This window comes from Syngnathus typhle, linkage group LG5 (assembly GCF_033458585.1).
Source record: "Syngnathus typhle isolate RoL2023-S1 ecotype Sweden linkage group LG5, RoL_Styp_1.0, whole genome shotgun sequence".
Taxonomy (NCBI): Eukaryota; Metazoa; Chordata; class Actinopteri; order Syngnathiformes; family Syngnathidae; genus Syngnathus; species Syngnathus typhle.
Genome location: NC_083742.1, coordinates 744,685 through 767,474, shown reverse-complemented (window position 1 = coordinate 767,474; position 22,790 = coordinate 744,685). Strand labels below are relative to the sequence as shown.

The window sequence follows — 22,790 nt, the reverse complement described above, 5'->3', positions numbered from 1 at the left end:
AGTATCTGTTTATTGTAATCGTTTATATGTTTAATAAAGACAATGCCATCACAAAACTGTTGTCATTGTTTACGTAGATTTTGATCTAAATTAGCCTTGAATAAAGACTAAGCAGTCACATGAATTAACAGAAAAAATGGACAGCCGGACTCGGACTCGGACTCCTGGTCAAGAGGCTCCTGGTCAAGAGGTGCAAAAATCCGACCAAGTCCACAGCCCTGCCAGAATGAACCGGAAGTGCCCCAAATCAAACCGAAAGTGACCCCAAATAGACCGGAAGTGACCTCAGGTAAACCGGAAGTGACACAGATAAACCGGAAGTGGCCTTTTTAAACCAGAAGTGACCCCAAAAAACCGGAAGTGACCTCTGCTAAACCGGTTGTGAAATAAATAGAACCGGAAAAGCCCCAAATAAACCGGATATGACCCGAATTAAACCGGAAGTGACCTTATTTCAACACTAAGTGCCCCAAATAGATACATTTGCGCTAACTTTGGCATTTCTTGTCCGATTAAACGCGTTTCAACATTTTAACCCTAAAATTGAACCTCCTGAAGCCATTTTTTTTTCATTTTGTTCCAAATTTCTAAAAGATTTGGCGCAATTACTTTTTTTTTTCCCATTCATTCTCTATGGGGATTCAACATTTGCTCTAACTTCTACATTTTTTAACTGATTCAACCCGTTCCAACTTTCAACTGTTCATCTTTTGCTTACCTATTCCACAGCTTCCCACTCACCAAATATTCCAAATTTTCAAATTTGAAATTCAACCAAATTCTCTACAATTTTGTTTTTCTACTTTAATTTCTACATTTTTCAACCGATTCAACCCATTCCAACTTTCAACTGTTCATCTTTTGCCTACCTATTCCACACCTTCCCACTTAGCAAAAATTCCAAATTTGAAATTAAACCAAACTTCTCTAAAACTTCGTTTTTCTACTCTAATTTCTACATTTTTCAACCCATTCCAACTTTCAACTGTTCATCTTTTGCCTACCTATTCCACAATTTCCCACTTATCAAAAATTCCTAACTTTCAAATTTGAAATTCAACCAAATTCTCCACAATTTGGTTTTTCTACTTTAATTTCTACATTTTGCGATTGATTCAACCCATTCCAAACTTATTCACTTTGTTCACCTTATGCTTACCATATTCACTCACATTCACCCCCAATTCCACTATGCTTACACATTCAACGCTTGACCCATCTTGGATTGACCCTGAAGTGCCCCCAATGAACCCAGAATGAACCGGAAGTGCCCCAAATCAAACCGGAAGTGACCCCAAATAGACCCGAAGTGACCTCAGGTAAACCGGAAGTGACAGGCAATCCCCGGAGAGTTATAGATAGAAGATACCCGTTGCCCAGCATGAGCTGGGTGTTTTTTGTTTAGTTAGGTTTTTTGCCATAGTTTTCCCTCATTTTTGAGGCGCTTTTTGTTTGCTGTTCCCAGCCTTTTTCCCTCGTTTTGAGGCGCTTTTGGGTTTTTGCCTTTTGTCCCTTGTCTTGAGGCGCTTTTTGTTTTTGTACGGTCTTCCGCTTGAGAGAATAAAACACCTCTCCATAACCTGGCTCCACCCTACCTCTCTGACCTCCTCCAGCCACACGTCCCATCCCGTTCCCTCAGGTCGAGTGATGCCGGCCTCCTGGAGGTCCCCAAGACCAGGCGCCGAACCTGGGGCGACAGGGCCTTCTCCGTGGCTGCCCCCTCTCTCTGGAACGCTCTCCCCAGGCACATCAGAGATGCCCCCTCCCTCCCTACCTTCAAAACCACCCTAAAAACCCACCTCTTCACATTAGCCTTTCCTAACTGACCCTGCCCTTGGTGTTTCTTTGTTCTTCTTATTTTCTTTTTTTCTTTCTTTTCTTAGTTTTCTTTCCCAACAAAGTTGTTCTTTATCCTCCCTCCTCCCCCAGCCCCCCCCCCCCCCCACACACACACACACACATGTAAAGCGACTTTGGGTATCTAGAAAAGCGCTATATAAATCCCAGTTATTATTATTATTATTATTATTACCTCTTGTTGGAACTCTGCATTCGAGTCCTCTCCCTGCTCCAAGCCTGACAGAACGCACTGGCCAGTCATGGACTCGGCAGAGTCGGAGCTGCTGGCCGCCACAGTACGCTCCCAGGCGTCGCAGCTCGCCCAACACCAGAAGCAAGTAGATGCCCTGGGTCTTGGAGTCCAAGACTTGGAGTGAAGACTCAGGAAGACTTCAGAGAGGCGGTGGCCGCCCAGGTGGGAACACCGAGCAGGCAAATGCAAGACGTTCTCACGCTTCTGACCGCGGTACCAGCAGCGACGCCCAGTCCACCAGCTGCTTCCCCGGTGGATCGTCCTGCTCCCGCTCCCATGGCGATGGGCGTCAGACTGGCCCCCCCGGAACGATACACTGGTGAACCCGGGCTCAGCAGAGCCTTTATCACCGAGTGTGAGATGCAGTTCGAACGGTCCCTAGGCGACTTCCCCACGGAACGCTCCCGGGTGGTGTATATGGTCTCGTACCTGACGGGAAGGGCCCGGGCGTGGGCGACTGCAGAATGGGCCAGGGATTCCGCTACCTGTCATTCCCTCTCCGCTTTCATAGAGGCCCTGCGCACGGTGTTCGATCCGGTCTCCTCGGACCGAGAGAAGGCGCAGGAGCTGTGCCAGCTGACCCAGGGTCGAGAGACGGTCAGCGACTACGCGATCCGCTTCCGCACTCTGGCCGCGGAATGCGGGTGGAACTCGACGGCCCTGGATGATGTTTTTCTCAGGGGCCTTTTCGGACCCATCCAGGACCAACTCATCCCCCTCGACCTCCCCGCTGACCTCGACGCTCTCATCGCGCTGGCTATCCGCACGGACAATAGATTGCAGGACAAGCCGGATCGCGACCGCCTTCCCCCCCGTGTCAGTGGTTGGGCCGTCACCCCTCGAGACGCACCGCCAAAGGCCGAACACGGCTCTGCTACCGCCTGGGACTGAACCTATGCAGCTTGGCCGGGCCAAGTTGAGTGAGGAGGAAAGGTAGCGCCAACGCCAGGAAGGCAGATGCTACTATTGCGGTGCGCAAGGACATATCCTCCTCTCCTGCCCGGTGAGGAAGAACCTGACGGTGAGCACCTTCTCCGTTGTCCAGCAGAAGGATCGGGCCCTACCCATCGGCACACTTACCTGCCTAGGAAAGGTCACTAAACTTGGTGTGTTAATAGACTCCGGGGCTGATGAGAGTTTGATTGACTGGGCATTTGCTCGGAGATTAGGGGTAAAGACCGAACTGCTAGATACGACCGTGAAGGCCTAGGCCAGGGGTGGGCAAACTACGGCCCGCGGGCCACATCCGGCCCACGGGACCGTTTAATCCGGCCCGCCAACCCTGAATAAATTGTATTATTAAACTTTTTTTTTTTTTGTCATTTTGCCTGCAATGACTGCGTTTTCCCAGTAGATGGCGAAGCGCTCGCCTGCGCATTTACTACCGGAAGCCGTGTCAGAAAGCTCGGTGCACACTCACAAGTGCGTGTACGTACTCAGTAGTACGGACTTGGCGCACTCTCGCTCTATTCGTATCAGTCCCGAATTTAGAGCGTGGGCTTTGACGACAGCATTCTTATAATTCGCGCGCTGAGCTTTCAGATGCAGTTTTGCGCTAAAGCCACCCACAAACCTTCCCCTGGAATCCTTCCATTAAAATGAGTGGCCCGAAAAAAAGAAGTGAGTGCCGAGTGTTTAAAAAAGAGTGGCCAATTTGGCTCGACGTACTCGCGTTCAGCCACATCAACATCAACCCGTCACAGATCAAGGTAAACGGACCAACACCTCGGATCTCGCCTAAGAATTGCCACAACAAATTTTACTCCAGACTATGACGCACTAGCAAAAAAGGGACACCAACAACACTGTTCCCACTGAAAATGAACGGGAGGCTCTCAAGTTTTTCAAACAATGCAGGATGCTCAAGGACATTGATGCACCACCTATTTGCGACTAATCTTAACCTGTAAAGTTCTTAAGGCTTACTTTAAGCAAGTGTTTCCCGTTTCCTCACCTCTGTTACCAGGTGTTTGCGAGTTAAAACTCTGCTCTGATTTTCAGATACCCCTCACCGTGTTGCTGTTTTGATTACTTTATTTGGATGTATGCTTTCACCGATTCTTCAAGATGATATATTTGGTCAGAATGTTTGCCGTTTGATGTGATCTCATGAGATAAACATCTTTCATTAATCTGACCTGCAGGCATTGAAGTGATGGAGATTGTTATTCATAATAACAGTGTCGTATTTTATGAGAATCACTGATAGCAGTTTTTTAGTGAATTTTTTTTTTTTAATGCTGTTAATAAATGCATTTGTTTTCAAAAAACTTGTTTGGAATATCCATGCTTTACTACCTACTAAAGGCCAAGATCTTTTATGCAATGACCTTTACAGGTCGCTTATATGACTTCACACAACGCCTACGTCCATCTGCTCCTGGTCCGGCCCTCCGGTCCAAATTTAGAACCCAGTTCGGCCCGCGAGTCAAAAAGTTTGCCCACCCCTGGCCTAGGCGCTCAATGGTCAAGCACTTTTTGATATATCCCAGGTAACCGAACCCCTCTCACTGTCTTTCGGGAATCATCATGAGAAAGTAAGACTGCTTGTAGTAACCTCCCCCATGAATCCGCTTATCCTCGGGTATCCGTGGCTAAAACGCCACAACCCAACCATGGACTGGGAGTCCGGGGAGATAAGGGGATGGGGACCCCATTGCCAAGTGTCATGTATCGAACCTAACCCCCCAATAAGTCAAAGTCAAAGTCAGATTTATTGTCAATCCCTTCATATGTCAAGACACACAAAGAAACCGAGATTCCGTTTCCTCCACGGTGACGAGACACAGTACACGATAAACATACAAGTAGACGACACAAAATAAAAACAAGAAGGCACAAACAATAAATAATAAATAAAATGAGTGATGAATAAATAATAAACAAATAACCCGATAAATAAGAGGAGCAAAACTGAGCCAGTGTGCGTACAGCAGACAATAAGCATAGCGCAAAGTACAGGACGCTACGCAGAAAGGGGGGGCGAGTTCAGGATCCTAACAGCCTGGAGTATGAAGCTGTTGGAGAGTCTGGTGGTGCGGGAGCGCAGGCTCCTGTACCTCTTCCCAGAGGGCAGAAGCTCAAACAAAGAGTGAGCGGGGTGACTCACATCACTCACAATCGTGGTTGCCTTGCGGGTGAGATGGGAGGTGTAAATGTCCTTCAAGGAGGGGAGCGAAGCACCAATAATCTTACCTAATAAACCCTACACGTGGTTCTAACCCAGACTCTGTTTCTCCTGTCCCAGACCCTGAAACCCCAGATCTAAACGGAGTTCCCGTATGTTACCATCAACTCGCGGAGGTATTCAGCAAAGTCAAGGTTACCTCTCTACCGCCCCACCGTCCTTACGACTGCGCCATAGATCTTTTGCCCGGCGCTACAGTACCCAAGGGGAGACTTTATTCCCTTTCGGGCCCCGAAAAGCAGGCTCTCAATGATTATATTGACGCGTCACTTAAAGCGGGGTTGATCAGACCATCGTCATCCCTTGGGGAGGCCGGTTTCTTCTTTGTGGGCAAAAAAGACGGTACCCTACGCCCCTGCATAGACTACAGTCCCCTCAATCAGATCACAATTAAGAATCGATATCCCCTTCTACTCATGTCAGCCGTATTCGATCAATTGCAGCAAGCTCGGGTGTTCACCAAGCCAGATTTGCGCAACGCGTTCCACCTCGTGGGCATTCGGGAGGGCGATGAATGGAAGACGGGATTCGACACTCCCAGAGGACACTTTGAGTACCTCGTAATGCCGTTTGGCCTCACCAATGCACCCGCTGTTTTCCAGGCCATGATTAATGACGTACTGAGAGACTTTTTAGATCATTTTGTTTATGTGTATTTGGATGATATCCTGATCTATTCACCGGATTTGGAGACCCATGAGTCTCATGTTAAAACGGTACTGCAACGCCTCTTTGATCATCAGCTTTACGTAAAAGCCGAAAAGAGCGAGTTCCACGCCAATACTGTATCTTTCCTTGGCTTCATCATAGCCCCTGGCAAAGTACAGATGGACTCGGCAAAAGTAAGCGCGGTGACACAATGGCCTATACCTGATAGCCGCAAAAAAGTGCAGCAATTTCTTGGCTTTGCTAACTTTTATAGGCGGTTCATCAGAGGCTTCAGTGCCACAGCGGCTCCACTGCATGCTCTAACTTCCCCAACGGTTCCGTTCTGTTGGACGGCGAAGGCGGAAGCCGCCTTCCAGGAGTTGAAGAGGCGATTCAGCTCCGCCCCGATCCTCACGCTGCCCGACCCATCTCGTCAGTTCGTGGTGGAGGTTGACGCCTCCAGTCAGGGAATCGGTGCCGTCTTGTCACAAAGGGCCCAGGCAGACAACAAGCTTCATCCGTGCGCGTTCCTGTCCCGACGGCTGACGTCCGCCGAACAGAATTATTATGTGGGGGATCGAGAATTGTTGGCGGTCAAACAGGCCCTCGAAGAATGGAGACACTGGCTGGAGGGAGCCCAGCAACCCTTCTTGGTTTGGACTGACCACAAGAACCTACAATATATCAAGAAAGCTAAAAGACTGAATTTACGCCAGGCTCGTTGGTCCCTCTTCTTTAATCAATTCAATTTCACCTTGTCTTACAGACCGGGGGCCAAAAACATCAAGCCCGATGCGCTATCGCGCATCTACAGTCCAGATCCGGTGGCCAAGGAGCCCGAACCCATTCTCCGCCCTCACTGTGTGGTGAGAGCAGTAACCTGGCCCACAGAAGGCCTGGTGAAGCAGGCCAACAGCGACGAACCACCCCCTAGGGGATGCCCAGAGAATCGATTGTTTGTTTCCCCCAGGCTGCGTTCCCAAGTTGTCCACTGGGCACACACCTCCCGGCTCGCCTGTCATCCGGGCGTGCGAAGAACCCTTTACGTAGTACAACAGAGATTCTGGTGGCCTTCCATGGGGGCAGACGTCAGGGAGTACGTTGCAGCCTGCTCCGTCTGTGCACGGAATAAGAACACCCCCGGCGCCCGTGTGGGTCTGCCGCAACCCCTCCCCATTCCCTCTCGACCATTGGCCGACATCTCGGTGGACTTTGTCACGGGGCTTCCTGCGTCAAAGGGGAAGACGACGTCACTGTGGTGGACCGGTTTTCCAAGATGACTCACTTCATTGCCCTGCCTAAGTTGCCTTCGGCTAAGCAAACGGCAGAAGTCCTCATGGACCACGTTTTCAGAATACACGGATTTCCGCGGGACGTCGTTTCTGATAGGGGTCCCCAATTTGTGTCCAGGTTTTGGAAAGAGTTTTGCAAGCTCATAGGGGCCACCGTGAGCCTCACTTCAGGCTATCACCCAGAGGCGAACGGCCAGGCGAAGCGCATAAACCAGCAGCTGGAAACAGGCCTCTGCTGCTTAGTGACCCAGAACCCCTCCTCGTGGAGCAAGAATCTCACATGGGTGGAATACGCCCATAATTCCCTGCCTACCACGGCTACCGGGATGTCTCACTTCATGTGCGTATTTGGCTACCAGCCCCCGGTCTTCCCCGATAGTGAGCCGGAGGTGTCCATTACCTCGGCGCACACCGTGGTGAGTCGCTGTCGTCGCATCTGGGCGGCGGCCCGAGGCACGCTGGTCCGCCAAGGCGATAAGGTCAAGAGGATGGCCGACCGGAGGCGACGACCGGCCCCCGTCTACCGGTGGGGCCAACGGGTCTGGCTGTCCACCCGGGACCTTCCCCTCCAGGTGGGCTCCAGGAAGCTGGGTCCCCGTTTTGTGGGTCCGTTCCCCAGCTCCAAAGTCGTTAGTCCAGCCGCTGTACGACTCTGCCTCCCCCGGTCTCTTGCCGTGCATCCCACCTTCCACGTCGGGAAAATTAAGCCAGCCAAGAAGAGTGGGATGGTGCCGGCTCCCGCGCCGCCTCCGCGGATAGTGGGGTGTGGGCCTGCTTACACGGTCAAGGAGCTGTTGGACGTGCGCAGGAAGGGACGGGACTGGCAGTTCCTGGTAGACTGGGAGGGTTATGGAGGAGCGGCAATGGGTGCCACAAAGTTATATCTTGGATCCCGGACTGTTTGAGGACTTCTACGCGGCTCACCCTGATGCTCCTGGCCCGTCTGGGATCCGGCCCTAGAGGGGGGGTTATGTCATGCTGTCGTGTTTTGTGGGTTGTTTTTTTGTCTTGTCCTGTCCTTCGTATTGTCACTTCCTGTTTTATTTTTGTAACTCTCCTCTCCTTTCAGTTCGTGTGTCCTTCCTCTGCGCGTCAGGCCACTTGACTTCCCTGATCCCAACTGTGTGCACCTGTGTCGTTGGCCCTAATTGTCTGCATCTGTGTCCTCCTCCTTCTGTGTGTGTATATAGCCTGCGTCTTCCCCTTGTCTTGTGCCAGTGCGTCTTGCCCCATCATGAACACTAGCGATCACTTATGTCACAGCAATCCCCGGAGAGTTATAGATAGAAGATACCCGTTGCCCAGCGTGAGCTCTGTGTTTTGTTTAATAAGGTTTTTTGCCTTAGTTTTCCCTCATTTTTGAGGCGCTTTTTGTTTGCTGTTCCCAGCCTTTTTCCCTCGTTTTGAGGCACTTTTGGTTTTTGCCTTTTGTCCCTCATCTTGAGGCGCTTTTTGTTTTTGTGCGGTCTTCCGCTCGAGAGAATAAAACACCTCTTGTTGGAACTCTGCATTCGAGTCCTCTCCCTGCTCCAAGCCTGACACACAGCAAGTCAAATATGGTAAGACAAGACAACAATACAGAGTGTACAACATGCTTTGCTCCAGAATGTTTTGCACTGCACAATACTGCAATGCTCCTTGCTACTTTGGTTCTAACGTATCTTATGAGGTTTCCAACAGAATTTATTGTCTAATATTACTCCTAAAAAATCTTATCTCATAAACTTGTTCAGTATTGACATTATCTATTGTTACTTGACCTGTGTATCTATTTTACGGTTTCCAAATACCATCAGTTTTGTTTTGTCTACATTCAATGATAATTTATTCATGTCAAACCATATTTTTAGTTTGGACAATTCAGTTGTAATAGTCTCCAATCGTTTCTTTAAGTCATTTCCAGAACAGAAGATGTTGGTGTCGTCCACAAAAATAATACATTTAAAGACAGTTGACACCTTACAAATATAATTTATGTCCAAAATAAATAATATGGAGCCCAGCACTGACCCCTGAGGGACTCCACAGGTAATGTCTAGGCATGATGACATATAATTACCCATCTTAACAAACTGGTGTCTATTAGTAATGTAACTTTTTAATTAGCTCAATGCTACACCTCTCATCCCATATATTTCCAATTTATACAATAATATGTTATGGTCAATGGTATCAAAAGCTTTTTTCAAATCAATAAATACTCCTATCGCATATTCCTTATTGCCAATACAGTTAGTTATTTCTTCCATCAAATCCATTAGTGCCATAGTTGATCTATTTGTTCTAAATCCATATTGACTGTCAGTTAGCAAGTTGTTTATCTTAGTGAAGCTATCCAGTCTCACAATGAAAAGCTTCTCCAAGATTTTCGAGAATTGACATACTAGAGAAACAGGTCTATAATTTGTAAAGAGATGTTTATCTCCTGTTTTATACAGTGGGATAACCTTCGCCGTTTTCATTTTGCTTAGGAAGGTACCTGTTTTAAAAGACAAATTACAGATGTATGTCAGAGGATTTACCACACCATCAACAATTTCCTTAATTAAGGCCATATCAACATCATTCCCATCTGCAGATGTTTGATTTTTGCATGGTTTTATAATATCTAAAACTTCTTTCTCATCAACCGCTCGCAAGAACATTGAACTTGGATTAATTTTACTACCATCTCCTACTGCTCTCGCCTGCTCTATCGATAGGTCACTGATACCTTCAGCCAATTTCGGTCCTATATTCACAAAAAATGCATTCAAATCATTGACCGCATCTTCCATATTGTTTATGGTCTTGTCATTATCCATGAAATGTTCAGGATGCTTTGTGTTAGCAACTCCTTTCCAGATAATACTGTTTAAAACCTCCCATATCCCTTCACCATTGTTTCTATTTTTCTCTATTAACTTGCTGTAATATTCCTTCTTGCACCTCCTCATAATTTGCGTCATCTTATTTGTATATCTTTTGTACTTAATTTCTTTCTCTATGCTTTATAAATTCTCGATACATAGAATTTTTCTTTTTACTTTTGTAGACCTTTTGTGATCCATGAGGACTCTGTATAATTATGCTTTCTATTGCATTGCTTTCGTGGGCAGCTTTTATCATACAATGACATAAATCTTTCTAGGAATATATCATATGCTATGGCTAGATTACACTCATTATACACACAATTTCAGTCTTCCGTCAATAGATCTGCTCTGAAAGCACTCAGGGATTCTGATGTTCTCATCCTTCTGTAAACATCACTTCCATTCTGTACATTATTACAATCACAGTCGTAAACCACAAAAACAGGCAAATGGTCACTTATATCATTCAGCAATAACCCACTAATGATATTGATTTCCAAGCTATTTGTGAATACGTTATCAATAAGACTGGCACAATTTGATGTTACTCTGCTTGGCTTGGTGATCATGGGAAAGAGACTCATACTCAGACTCATACAATGTATCATAGAACTCATCAGTCTGTTTATGTTTGTTGGGATTCAGAAGATCTATATTAAGATTACCACAGGTGAAGTTCTGTTTCTGATTTGTATGAGCAAATAATCCCTCCATAATGTCCTTAAAAATGTCAATACTCGAGCCAGGAGCTTGGTAAACACAACTAACAATTACATTTATTTTTTTACCCATGTCGATTTCTACGACATATATATATATATATATATGTATATATATATATATGTATATATATATATATATATATATATATGTATATATATATATATATGTATATATGTATGTATGTGTATATATATATATATATATATATATATATATATGCAAAAATCCGACCGAGTCCAGGGCTGTAAACTCGGTCGCATTTTTGCACCGAGTCCGAGTCCGGCCTCTTTGCCATGAGTCCGAGTCCGGCTGTCCAGTTTTGCTGTGAATTCATGTGACTGCTTAGTCTTTATTCAAGGCTAATTTAGATCAAAATCTAAATAACTACAACAGTTTTGTGATGGCTTTGTCTTTATTAAACATATAAACGAATATAATAAACAGATATTTTCAAGTTTTAATCATTAATTACACCATTATAGCTCAGACATTTATCTAAACACAAATAATTAGTGACGACCCCTTATTTGGAAAGCGAAAAACCCATGTCGTACGGCGTCAGCACTATGTTGTTTTCAATAAAAACATGAAGAACTCACGTTTGCATCAGTCAATTTTAATTTTTATAAAGGATTACCGTTTTTTTCCGTGTATAGTGCGCAATATTTTACTAATTTATTGTCCTAAAATCTGGGGTGCGTATTATACATGGGTTATTTTTTTTTTAAATAAAGTCATGGTACAACAAAACCAACAACAGGACTGACCGACAAAGTCGTGGAACAAAAAGACATTACCAAAGACAGGAACAGAATGACAGTAACGCATGCAATGATCCAACGGTGAGCGAGGGGCAGACAGGACTTAAATACAAAACACGTTACATCGATTGAGGTGACACAGGAAGAGCGGGGTGACACGAACAGAAACTATGGCAACCTAGACACATAGCAAAACTGGGGACGAGACATGACAAATCTCCCCCGAAATAAAACTCACCTTTCTTCTTGTTTGTTGTCAATCGCGCATCGCATTCAGCCATCCTGCCCAACACACTTAGTAAAATTCATAATTGACGACACATCGTTTGATGCGATGGTGCAATCCTCGATGGTGTGTTATTGTCAAATATTGTTTGTTTTTTAATCTCCATCGCGGACCGGACGTCATACGGAGGCCGCCATTACAGATGCGCAGAACGGTTGCGCAAGACACGTCAGCTATATAAAGAGCGAGAGTTCAGTTCTCCACCTATTAGTTTCAATTCACAGTTTAATTAGCAGTTTCAATCAGCAAATAACAAAATGCGTATTACAGGTAATATTTTATTTCACAACACTTTGCCTTGTTCCTTTCGTCTCTGCTGTTCATTTCAAACACGCTCCATACGACCGCAATGCTCTTGTATCAGACGCTCGCTCGATCACCTGCTAGTTTGCCGTCTGTCACAATGTACCCTACACAAATCCGAAACATTTGTTGCGGCTCCGAGTCACGACGAGGGGCAAGTTTTGGTTTCCAAGGGTGTTTTTATTCCTCTTCAACGTCTCTCCCATACAGAGCCGCCGTGTGCGCACGGAGCGCGGTGGTGCGTTTAGGGGCAGTCGGAGAAATCAACGCCAACAAAAAAAATGACATCCAGCCTAGTTAAGACCATACCAAAGACTTTAAAAATGGGACCCATTGCCTCCCTGCGTGTGTGACGATCTTTGGGACTTAAAAAAAAAAAAGAAAAAAAAAAAATTTAATTTTTTTTTTAAAAAAAATCATAAAAATTGGGTGCGTATTATACATGGGTACAAGCTTTTTTCCAGCATCAGCATGCCATTGTTAGGGGTGCGTACTATACATGGGGGCGCACTATACACAGAAAAAAACGGTATTCTCATTTGATGCCATCCGCGTTCTGCCATTGAAGCGGGGTGCATTCAAAGACCAGTCGTACAGACGGAACACTCATTCACTTCACCAAAACGCAACAATATAATTACGTGAGCTCTTTGCATAAACCTCGATGCAAAGAAACTCCTCTTTTTGGGTACAGGCTACAAGGAGTATATATTACAAAGGAGACTTTATACTTAGTTGTGATCATCATTCATCCATCCATTTTATTTTATTACTCAGGTATTTTCAAAGCAAATTAATATTGTTGCATTTATTAATTTGCTTTAACATGACAGCGCAATATAATTAAAAGATGACACAATAGCAATGTCAAACGTGTTGATTTAAGAAAAAGCCACACACGTTTTGTGATCAAATCTTTCATAACGAGAATGATTTGAGTGAATTGATTTTACAATTTTTATACCCCCTCCCCACCATCTGTCACTTTGTTTGGGACAAAAGGAGCCTTCAAAACTGAAATTTCGTCTCAATTATTCATTCAAATCAATTCACTCAAATCATTCTCATTATGAAAGATTTGATCACAAAACGTTTCCGTCTGTACGACTGATTTTTTAATGCACCCCGCTTCAATGGCAGAACGCGGATGAATTTAAAGACATCAAATGAGAATAATCCTTTATAGAAATTAAAATTGACTGACGCAAACGTGAGGTCTTCATGTTTTTATTGAAAACAATAAATAGTAGCATAGTGCTGATGCCGTGCTGACGCCGTACGACGCCGTACGACATCGGTTTTTCGCTATAATTCGGTATAATTCGAGGTAGTCCACGCTCACCCAAAGTTAAGGTTTCATGGGAATATTATTGTCATAATTGTCTGGACCATATATGATAATTGTTTAATGGTAGTTATTGATAGATCTTGAAGATGTCAAGTTATAGGTGCATATAGCACGTTCGTTGTAAGAGGGGAAGAGATGTTGTGTATTTTGGGCTAACTCAAATTCCGTAGTAGAAAAACCCCGGAAGTGGGATGGGCGCATTCTGTGTTGTTGTGGTACGCCCTGTGAACGCACTGTGAGTAAGGAATAAAGCAGTTATCATTCACGTCGTTGTCCGACCTATTCTTGCTATCTAAGAACCTGGAAAATAGTAAGGATATAACATATATCACGGGGTCATTACAACGAGTTTGGTGGAGTTTTTACTGCTTCTTCCAACTCCTACCGCGCTGACTGTAACCTGACACTCTCTGGCTGCGTCTTGCCTCTTTTTTTTTTTTATTGTCGGACTCGGTGGACTCGGTCAAAATCAGCACTGAGTCCGAGTCCGGCAAAAATGACCGAGTCCGACCGAGTCCGAGTCCCCGAGTTCGAACCGAGTCCACAGCCCTGATATATATATATATATATATAGATATATATATATATCTATATATATATATATATAAAAAAGTGCTCAGCTCGTCGAGAAAATGCGATTTAAGCAATAAAATTAAAAATGCTTATAAAACATAAACCAAACGTTGCAGGTGGTCATTTCTTAATGCGCAGTAATAAACTCGGCACTTTGAAGCACCCGAGAGCGCTTTTTTATATGCCAACCTATATATATATATATATATATATATATATATGTATATATATATATGTATATATATATATATGTATATATATATATATGTATATATATATATATGTATATATATATATATGTATATATATATATATGTATATATATATATATGTATATATATATATATGTATATATATATATATATATGTATATATGTATATATATGTATATATATGTATATATATATATATATATATATGTATATATATATATATATATATATATATATATATGTATATATGTGTGTATATGTATATGTATATATGTGTGTATATGTATATGTATATATGTATATGTATATATATATGTGTATATATATATATATGTATATATATATATATGTATATATATATATCGGCTGGATAGCTCAGTAGGATAGTTGCCAGATTATCAACCAGCGGGACCCGGGTTCGAGACCTGGTAGGGGCGGAGCCATACCATCATCCAGTGTGGGTCTGTGGGCAAGACCCTTGACGATATCGCCTACCTCATAAACATGGTGAGAGATAAAGAATCAAACAACTAGTTACTCAGTGCTCCAATATCCAGAAACGGCAATTGTTATCACAATTTGAGATTGACGAGGTACAACACAGATGCCAAGACAAACGGGAACCCGAATTCCAGAGGTGAGTCAACATCAACTGCCCAAGAAATTGGGTACACAGCCCCAAGAGGATATGCAAGCCTGAACAAGACAGCAACTGACCTGAAAGATAAGATCATGACTCGAATGAACAGCAGCCAACACCGACGCCAACTACAAAGGCCAAGTGAAGCACCACCAGAAAATCTAGTTGAAGATCTGAATGCAGCACTGAGAGCAATCCCTACAACCACCATCACTGAAACCAATGAGGCGATATACACTTCAGCAACAGTGATCCTGAAGATGCTTGGTTACAAGAGCAATTTCAAGCATGAGATACAAGACCCACCATGGAAACGAAGGTTGGAGGCTAAGATCAAGACAGTGCGGAGAGACGTGAGCCAACTATCAGAGATCCAGAAAGGTGCAATGAAGAAACCAGCACCCTGGATTAAGAAGCTCACTGCACTCCATGAGCGCCTAGCAGAACAAATGAACCAGCTACTAAAAGTTGGAACTCACCCCGAATGGTTAACTGAAGGATGCACGTACAGCCAGATGAACGTACCTGAAGCACTGGAGACTGCCAAACAGAGGCTCCTAGCCCTGTCCAGTCGCCTAAAGAGATACACAAGAGAAAGTGAAGCCAGGCGAATAAACAGGCTCTTCACAACCCAACCAGGAAAAGTGTACTCTCAATGGCAGGCAGGGTAACAACAGCAGAACAGACCCACCAAGGCTGGAGACTGAGCAATACTGGAAGGGCATATGGGAGAAGGACACATCACACAACAGTGAGGCACAATGGCTAGTCTCTCTAAGAGAAGACCACAGCAACCACTCTGAGCAGAACCCAGTTACCATCACTGTGGCAGACATCCAAGAGAGAGTCTCAGGTATGAAGAACTGGACAGCACCCGGGCCAGATATGATCCATGCCTACTGGATTAAGAAGCTCACTGCACTCCATGAGCGCCTAGCAGAACAAATGAACCAGCTACTAAAAGTTGGAACTCACCCCGAATGGTTAACTGAAGGACGCACAATCCTGATCCTGAAGGATCCCACGAAGGGTACAGTCCCATCCAACTATCGGCCAATAACCTGTCTCCTTACAACATGGAAGATCATGTCAGGCATTAGCGGCTAAGATAAGTGTACACATGGCTCAATACATGAGCACAACACAGAAAGGCAATTTCTGTGCCGCAATACCAGAGGAGCCAAACACCAGCTGCTGGTTGACGGAACAGTCGCCCGAGACTGCAACACTCGACACACCAACCTGTGCACTGCCTGGATTGATTACAAGAAAGCCTACGACTCCATGCCACACTCATCTTGCTTGGAACTGTACAACATCAACAGGAACCTGAGAGCCTTCATTGCAAACTTGATGGGACTGTGGAAAACAACCCTTGAGGCCAATTACAAGCCAATTGCACAAGTCTCCATCAAATGTGGCATATACCAAGGAGATGCTTTGTCCCCACTGCTGTTCTGCATAGGTCCCCTCAGCCAAATAATCAACAAGACTGGCTACGGATACCGACTCAAAAATGGGGCCACCATCAGTCACCTCCTATACATGGATGACAAAGTTGCCAAGAGCGAGCGAGACATCGATTCACTGATCCACACAACCAGGATCTACAGCACAGACATTTGAATGTCATTCGGACTAGAGAAGTGCGGTCGCATGGTGACAAAGAGAGGGAAGGTAGTCCATACAGAAGGGGTCTCATTCCCAGAAGGAACAATAACAGACATTGAGGACAGCTATGGCAACCTTGATGAAGCCACAAGGAGAGGAGCCACAGCCAAATACCTACAACGAGTAAGGCAAGTCCTCAGAAGTCAGCTAAATGATCCGGGCAATAAACAGCTACGCCCTGCCAGTCATCAGATACCCTGCAGGAATAATAAGCTGGCCAAAGGAAGAGACGCAGACCACAGATGTCAAGACACGGAAGCTCCTAACCATGCACGGAGGGTTCCACCCTAAGTCCAGTACCCTGAGACTGTACACTAGCCGTAAAGAAGGAGGCCGAGGACTACTGAGTGTGAGAGCCACTGTTCGGGATGAAACAGCCAAGATCCATGAGTACATCAAGGAAAAGGCCCGAACGGATGACGTGCTCAGTGAATGTCTCAGACAATGGCAAACAGAGGATGAGTGGCTAGAGACACCATCATGGGAGGACAAACCCCTACATGGGATGTACCATCGGCAGATAAGTGAAGTGGCTGACATCAAGAAATCCTACCAATGGCTGGAAAAAGCTGGACTGAAGGACAGCACAGAGGCACTCATCATGGCTGCACAGGAACACGTCCGGTCCGCGATGGAGATTAAAAAACAAACAATATTTGACAATAACACACCATCAAGGATTGCACCATCGCATCAAACAATGTGTCGTCAATTATGAATTTTACTGACTAAGTGTGTTGGGCAGGATGGCTGAATGCGATGCGCGATTGACAACAAACAAGAAGAAAGGTGATTTCAAGTTTTATTTCGAGGGAGATTTTGTCATGTCTCGTCCCCAGTTTTGCTATGTGTCTAGGTTGCCATAGTTTCTGTTCGCGTCGCCCCTCCCTTCCTGTGTCACCTCAATCAATGATAACGTGTTTTGTATTTTAGTCCTGTCTGCCCCTCGCTCAACGTCGGATCATTGCATGTGTTACTGTCATGATGTCTGTTTGGTTTCTGTTCCTGTCTTTGGTAATGTCATATAATGCGCACCCCAGATTTTAGGACAATAAATTAGTTAGATTTCGCGCATTATACACGGAAAAAAACGGTAATCAAAACGGCAACACGGTGAGGGGTATCTGAAAATTAGAGCAGAGTTTTAACTCACAAACACCTGGTAACAGAGGTGAGGAAACGGGAAACACTTCCTTAAAGTAAGCCTTAAGAACTTCACAGGTTAAGATTAGTCGCAAACAGGTGGTGCATCAATGTCCTTGAGCATCCTGCATTGTTTGAAAATGAGAATGGTCGTTAGTTTCAATCACTGCTATGTGTACAAATCCTATTCCAAATGCATTTTTTTACAACAAACTTGAGAGATTCCCCTTCATTTTCAGTGGGAACAGTTTTGTTGGTCTCCCTTTTTTGCTAGTGCGTCATAGTCTGGAGTAAAATTTGTTGTGGCAATTCTTAGGAGAGATCCGAGGTGTTGGTCTGTTTATCTCGATCTGTGACGGGTTGATGTTGATGTCACATCGCGTAAGTCGAGCCAAATTGGCCACTCTTTTTTAAACACTCGGCACTGTGTCCACCTTGCTTTTCCTTGGGCGACTCATTTTAATAGAAGGATTCCAGGGGAAGGTTTGTAGTTGCCTTTAGCGTAAAACTGTTTCGGGAAATTCGGGACTGATACAAATAGAGCGCGAGTGCGCCATGTCCGTACTACTGAGTACGTACACGCACTTGTGAGTGTGCACCAAGCTTTCTGACACGGCTTCCGGTAGTAAATGCGCAGGCGAGCGCTTCCCCATCTACTGGGAAAACGCAGTCATTGCAGGCAAAATGACCCAAAAAAAAGTTTAATAATACAATTTATTCAGGGTTGGCGGGCCGGATTAAACGGTCCCGTGGGCCGGATGTGGCCCGCGGGCCGTAGTTAACCCACCACTGTGTTAGAATCATACTTAGTTTTTCTAATTAAAGAAGAGGGCCCATTCTTTCATTTGGTACCATCCGTGTATATATAACTATAGCACACAATATTCTGTAGGCTTTACAAATTGAGTGAAAATGCTTGAAATCGACTGGGATTTTAGAGGATATTTTTTCTGAAAACGCTTGGCATTCAAAGAGGTAATAAATGCTTTATTGATCAATGTGTTGGGGGAAAAAGCTAACCAAATATGAAAGTATTACATTTTTGTTTTTGTTAGGGTTATGCACCTCCCCCCAAAAATGGTGTGGAACAAAGGAGACCAGGAAAACCTCTAAACATTACATCATTGGTGCGACTATCCTCTACAGTACCCAATCAGATATCAGTGACATGGGCACCTGAAATTGGAAAGGTAACAGACTTAGTCAATTCGTAACTTTATTTAGAAGTATTTTCAAATGGACCTGATGTGTGGACTAAACTTCTGATGTTTGCAGACCTTCTCCATGTCTGTGTACCTAGTGAGGCAGCTAACATCACCACTGCTCCTGCAGAGGCTGAGGATGAAGGGCATCAGAAACCCAGACCACTCCAGAGCACTAAGTAACTGCACTACATATTGCATTAGTCTCTTTCACGTAAGAATATTATCATGGAATTGGCTGATCAGAGACGTAATAGTGGCGCCACCAACTTTTTCTTCGTCTTTCACACAAAACCCAACAAAGTTGGAAATTGACGTGGCTGTGTGCTTTTTTACATATTGTCATGGCTTTCCAAAAACAGATCATTTTATGTGATAAGAGACATGCCAGTATCTGTTGTGTCACAAAACACTTGTTGGATGGTGACAATTGATTTCAACACAACAGAGCTGGATAAGTGAGTCAATGGCGTTTTCACATATTGACTATCAGTACATATCGACCATCAGTACCGTAAAATCCTGTGATGTGTCAAATGAAAATCAAAATTCACAGAATTATTACAAAGATTAATTGTTTAGACAGTTACTAGTACTAGTCCTCAATGTTAAAAAATCTGTAATTTCAGTTCAACAGATCTAATGTTACATTACTTCCTTTCAAAAACTTGTTCACGTATGCACCATGGCCAAGACTAGTTAAGCCAGCAGCAGCAACATGGTACTCATGACGGAACACGCAGGCAACGTGATGAGGCCAACTTCAAGGGTTTGCCGATATACTTATTTTGACACTGTTTTGCCATCTCGTCATTATACTGGGGTACGCAGTAATGCCTTCACTTCAGACTTGTTTTGCAGCTTGCACGGCACCTGATTTTGTCGCCGAAATCTGTGATTGATGTTTGTATATCTTACAACTACCCATATTTTTTGAATGGGTTACTTTTTATACATTTGACGAAAAATACGTCATACTACAAAAAAAAACCATGTAATAGTAGGGGTGTAAACCGCGGGTTTTGTCACGATACGATATATCGATACAAAAAACGCGATACGATATTTGCCGATATCTTAAAGCCTGCTGTGATTCATTCACGATACATCACGATATAGTGCTCTACGATCGATATAGAACAATATCCTGATTTATAACAATTCATACGCAAAATCAACAAGGTACTGCAAACTCTTTATTTAGGAAATTACAAGAGTATTGGAGTATACAAAGTGCTTATTTTAACACTGAACTTGATCAAATCCCTATATTTATTCTCATTTAAGTCAGTAAAGAAAAATGAATATTCTTTCCTTTTTTTGTAATACCATTAACTTTAAAGTGCATTACTGAACTATTTAATTACAAAACAAAAGTTCTTTATCATGAATGTAGTAAACATTACACCTTGACCATATGTTCTAATCCAAATGCAAAAAAAACCCATTCTATTGCAATACCAGAGAACTATACATAATACATGTGAGTGTCAGTTTCAAAGGTTAGATGTTGTATAGTTCTTGTCACACGCTTATCTTAAAACACTGTGTACAGCTGTTGCTCATACCCTTTTGAAGGTGGAGGTAGAATGTCCAAATGGAGGCAAGCAGGCATGCAGGCCGAGGTAGAGAGGCGATGGCAGGCAGGCAGGCCGAGGGAGAGAGGCAATGGCAGGCAGGCAAAGGTGGTAGGCCAAGCAAGGATAGGGGGGAGAGGGAATGGCAGGCAGGCAAACAGGTGGCACACAGGTACAAATCCAAATCGTTTGTAAATCAACTAAGGTTTCAACATAAAGGGTTCAAAGAAGTAAACTAAAGTTTGGTTCCTAAATTCCAAGAGCTACAAGCCTGGGGCAAACTTGAAGTAGCTTGAAGCGGGCTTTTTAGCGGTAAAAAACTATGTCACTACTGTCTTCCTTCCTTGTCTAACTGAGACTAACTACCAAGTGGGAGCAGCCTATTTATTTCCCTGATCAGGTGACTGATCAGGTGACCAAATGCTTTGTCAAATAACGGTCCATGGCCCAAGGCCAGCGAATCTTAAACAAAAGTAAGAATTTAATCTAAGGTAACTAAATTGGCTCCAACAATACATAACTATACATTCATTCCATAGCACCAGCCCAGGAGCGGCATAGTTGTCGGCTCCCCTTTCACGTGCCTGCTCTGCTCACAACACAACACGCCGCGCACTGCTCCCGGAAAGAGGAAGCAAGGAACAATGAACTGGATTTCAAAATAAAGTCGCGTCTAATGTCCGAGGTCAAAAACGGGCGATATAGATCGATTTTTACGTTTAGCATCGATGCCAAGAAATCGTAGAGCATTATAGCGATTAATAGATGTGTATCGATTAATCGTTACATGCCTATGTAATAGCCCTAATATAATACTAAATGAGAAATGGAGTGTACACTTTTATAATGCTTATACCATATTCAAAGCACTTCACAAAGATGCGAATTTACTTTTTGAAAAAGACGCAGGTGCAAAATCCGCGTTGAGTTCGAAATTATTTACTTTTACCAGCAGGAACCCTTGCCCTGCACTGTCAAAAGGAAAAATCCAGGGTGCTCTTCTAACCACTCATTGATCCATTTTTTTTTTTATCGTTTATCCTTTTGAAGTACTTTTAAATAAATACTAAACTCCCTTCATATGCTGCTGTTGGAGGCAAGTGATGAAGTAACAAAGACATTGATAAATTGTCCAGCTGGGCTTCAATGACGTTAAGTGTTGTTTTTAATGCTTGACAACCAGCAACTGTGCGTTTGCTCTCGGGGGCCACGATTTGAGTTTTACACAATGCATGCTCTCTTCTCTCTACACTCTTACTAACTCATTGGATTATAACACAGTCTTGACACAGATTGCTTTCTAACAAACATCAGACATACAGCTGTACAAGCCACTTGTCTTAATGCATCATTTAAACACGTCAGCTACTCAGAGTGAAGGGTCGATATCTGTGCTCTATTTATACATTAAAAATGCATACATTTGTACATATGAAATTGGAAACATGGTTCAGGTAGTTGCTGCATTGCTGTCGGCTAAACAAATGTATGTGACGACAGCCAGCACTCTGCACCAGATAGCCAGCATTTCAGAACCACCTCAAGCTCCGAGATGTTTCTGAGAAAATTGTTTCAATGAAACCTCTCGCCCCCAAAAATGTAATGGGAAAGTAACATCTGGGTCCAAACAATGCCATCGCTGTGTGAAAACAAACTGTATACTGTAATGAGCAAATTGAACTGCACAGGCCAAGTCAACCTTGAAACGGTGCCATTTTTTATGTAATTTGTTAGCTGAGTTTAAGTTGTGAACTTAATATTCACTATTCAGCCATCATTGTGAATTTAATATTTCTGTACTCTTTCACTGTCATCTGTCATCAAGTAAAAGAGAAGCTCACTGCAGATCCAGATAGTGAAGTTGCTACAACAAGCCTTCGAGTCTCCCTCATATGCCCGGTACATACATCATTGTGGAATGTTCACATAATTTTATAGAAGAAAATCACAAAAACATTTACTAAAGATCTTGGCATTTGGTTAAAGAATTGTAGATACACCGGCTTTCAAAAGTGTTAGCACCCCCTTGACCTTTTGCCATATTTCAGGCTTCAAAAATGAAGAAAATACATTTTGTTTGTGAAAAATCAATACCAAGTGGGACACAGTTGGAAAGCGAAACAGATTCTATGCAATATACGGTATTTTTTTTTGTTTGTTTTCTTCTACAAACAACACTCTAGTTTTCAATTTTCAATTGGATTCAGGTCTGCACTTTGACTGGGACATTTCTAACATCTAGATATTTTTATTTTTAAACCCTTTCATTGTTGTAGC

The 22,790-nt window shown here is 43.6% G+C and overlaps 1 protein-coding gene across 12 annotated transcripts in view; it reads left to right on the top strand.

The window, feature by feature from the left end:
- pias2 (protein inhibitor of activated STAT, 2) overlaps window positions 1-22,790 on the top strand; it is a 180,210-nt gene that overhangs the window by 112,360 nt on the left and 45,060 nt on the right. For all 12 annotated transcript variants that reach the window (XM_061279699.1, XM_061279706.1, XM_061279701.1 and 9 more), the window contains 3 exons: window positions 18,790-18,924; window positions 19,010-19,115; window positions 22,339-22,412. In XM_061279699.1, coding sequence (XP_061135683.1) covers window positions 18,790-18,924; window positions 19,010-19,115; window positions 22,339-22,412 — 315 coding nt within the window. The remainder of the gene's footprint in view (window positions 1-18,789; window positions 18,925-19,009; window positions 19,116-22,338; window positions 22,413-22,790) is intronic.